Source organism: Cariama cristata, unplaced genomic scaffold (genome assembly GCF_000690535.1).
Source record: "Cariama cristata isolate BGI_N322 unplaced genomic scaffold, ASM69053v1 scaffold15791, whole genome shotgun sequence".
Classification (NCBI taxonomy): domain Eukaryota; kingdom Metazoa; phylum Chordata; class Aves; order Cariamiformes; family Cariamidae; genus Cariama; species Cariama cristata.
Genome location: NW_009598850.1, coordinates 1 through 2959, shown reverse-complemented (window position 1 = coordinate 2959; position 2959 = coordinate 1). Strand labels below are relative to the sequence as shown.

Genomic DNA, 2959 nt, shown 5'->3' with positions numbered 1-2959 from the left:
AAAATAACCGTCAAACCTTGCATCCCTCTGCATGCAGGGAGGATGTAGTCACTGCCTGAAGAGAGCAGAAAGCCAGACGAAGCTCCTCCTGCGTATCACGGTCCCGCAAACACAACAGCAGCATCATGACAGGCACAGAAGCAAAGGCAAAAATTGCTTTTGAAGAGCGAACAGACAAGGCGGCAGACAAGCCAGAAGCACTGATGTTCGCCAGCCCGCTAAGGAACGAGCAGGCGTCTTGGCTGGATTGGAGATACAAGAAGATCCAGGGCACTGCTGCACGACGTCTTTGCACAGAGAGATGGGGAGATCCCGGGGCAGGGCAGGGGGTACCAGCTGCAGTGATGCCGCTTTACCCAAAATCTGCATCCTTCCCCAAGATCCCCCCAGTTAAGCCCTTCCCTCCTATGATGCCTTGGGACACTGGAAGAAGACATGCTGGGAAAACACCGTGCATTACAAAGCAATAAACACCTCATCCCCATTTCCTTGGTTTTCTGCAGGGAGCTCAAAAATGCAAACTCCTGATAAAAGGAGGCTCGTTTCAGAGAGCCCAGGGTTGGGTGTGACTTCTGGATCAGCAGTGTCACCTCTGTCACCGGCTGTGGATGCTCCCCTGCTTGCACACGCGTCCAGGCCAGCATGGGAAGCGTGTCGGGCTCTGGACCAGGCAATGCTGCAGAGCATCCAGCTAGAAATCATTTAGGAAATCTGGGAAAGCACCTGGGGTTCACAGAGGTACCATCCCTGGTTAAAAAGGTGATTAAAAAGAGGATAACAAAAAGGGATTAAAAAGAAGATAACAAAAGGGGATTAAACCGAGGATAACAAAAGGGGGTTGAGAAAAAGATAGCTCGTAGGAGGTGTGATAGGAAGAGGTCAAACAGCACGGTCTGCGAAGGGGGGTGCATCCTGCCGCTTGTTAGGTTATCGTCTGTTCGCTGGGGATGAAGGAGGGCATCCCGCAGACCTCTGGAGCCCTTTGGGAAGGGACCGGAGGCAGAAGGAAAGCAGAGGTGCCTTGGAGAGCTGCAGCGGGACCTCGTCGTGCCTGGGTCCTGCAGGCTCTGCTTACATTTGGGGCACTGGGGTGCTGAACCCTTCCCTGGGCCCGGGACCTCAGCGGGGTTAAACTTTCCTCTTCCAAAGCCCAGTCAGAGGCTGCAGTGTGTGAACATACGGCGGTAAGTCACTCGGGTGAGATGGAGGAGACTCTGGCACCTGTTCAGGGCTTAACCATCATGATTTGGAGCAGGTCGCTTACCTCCCTGAAGAGTCCTGGCCGTGAGTCTGTCCCCTGCCACGGCACGGACCCGGCGCTCGCTGTCCTCGTGCTCCTCCACGGCACCTCCCTGTTGCCTCCTGGGGACCTTACATCACCAAGTTTCTATTGTAAATGCTTGGTTTAGGGCAGCTCATCCCTCATCGTCTAAGACTTTCTTGAGACCGGACTGTCCTGCATCCTCCTGTGCATCTTCTCCGGCTGCGGTGCTGCCCCGTGGGGCCCTGTGGTCGCTCCGGTGTGACAGAGGTGCAGATTTGGTGACGATGAGTCTGGGGTGGCCAGTCTGGAGGTCGGAGGCATCTGTTTCCGTAACACCTTGGTGTTTTTCTCTTGTTAGGAAAGCAGATTGAGCGAGAAGAAGAAGGGAGCCAAGAATGAAGAAGAAAAGGGAAAGGAAGCTCTTTCCAAAGACCTGGCCCGGAAACGAGATACGAAAGTGGGGAAAGACTCTAAAAAGGAAGAAAGTGTTCAGAAAACAGACCCAAAAGGTAAAGCTGAGGCTGAGACCAAGACCAAAGAGGAGAAGGCTATCAACGATAAAGTCAAGGCCATGGAGAGAAAGCTGATGGGGAAGGACAAAAAGGAGGAAGATAAGGGTTCGGTGTTGAAGAAGGACACGGGGAAGGACAGAAAGGAGGAAGAGAAGGGCTCAGCATTAAAGAAGGATGCAGGGAAGGACAAAAAGGAGGAAGAGAAGGGCTCAGCTTTAAAGAAGGATGCAGGGAAGGATAAAAAGGAAGAAGACAAGGGTTCAGCATTGAAGAAGGGCATAGGGAAGGAAAAAAAGGAGGAAGAGAAGAGTTTGGGATCAAAGAAACAGGCAGAAAAAGACACAAAAGGAGAAGATAAGAAAGAAAAAGACAAAAAAGAAGAGGAAAAGAGTTCAGCTTTGAAAAAATCAAAGGCAGACGAGAAGGAGAAATCCCAACCAGAGGCAGAAAAGGCAGCGGAGGAGAAACAGGAGGCCAAGGCGGCAGCCGAGAGCAGCCCCTCCAAGCCCACCAGTGGCAGCTCTTCAGATCAGGCCAAGGATGACGAGGCCTCCAGCATTTTCGATGAGCTCATCGAGAAGGTGAAGAACAACGACGCCGAGGTCACCGAAGTGAACGTGAACAACTCAGACTGCATCAACAATGAGACCCTGGTGCGTTTCACCGAGGCCCTGGAGTTCAACACCGTGGTCAAGCTGTTCGCCTTGGCCAACACCCGTGCCGACGACCACGTGGCCTTCGCCATCGCCATCATGCTGAAGTCCAACAAGGTGCTGACGAGCATCAACCTTGACTCCAACCACATCACGGGCAAGGGCATCCTGGCCATTTTCCGGGCACTGCTGCAGAACAACACGCTGACAGAGCTGCGTTTCCACAACCAGCGGCACATCTGCGGAGGGAAGACGGAGATGGAGATCGCCAAGCTCCTGAAGGAAAACACCACGCTCCTGAAGCTGGGCTACCACTTCGAGCTGGCCGGACCACGCATGACAGTCACCAACCTGCTGAGCCGAAACATGGACAAACAGAGGCAGAAACGCCTCCAGGAGCAGAAACTGGCACAGGAGCGTGGGGAGAAGAAAGACCTGCTGGAGGTGCCCAAGCCTGGAGCCCTGCCAAAGGGGTCCCCCAAGCCATCCCCACAGCCATCCCCCAAGGCTTCCCCCAAAGCCTCTCCCAA

At 53.7% G+C, this 2959-nt stretch overlaps 1 protein-coding gene across 1 annotated transcript in view; it reads left to right on the top strand.

The window, feature by feature from the left end:
• The window catches only part of LMOD1 (leiomodin 1 (smooth muscle)), a gene marked incomplete at its 3' end in the record, with an annotated part of 18244 nt that extends 15293 nt beyond the window's left edge, over window positions 1-2951 (top strand). The window contains exon 2 of the mRNA XM_009709469.1: window positions 1623-2951. Within this exon, the coding sequence (XP_009707771.1) occupies window positions 1623-2951 (1329 nt within the window). The remainder of the gene's footprint in view (window positions 1-1622) is intronic.
• Between the last annotated feature and the right edge of the window lie 8 nt (window positions 2952-2959).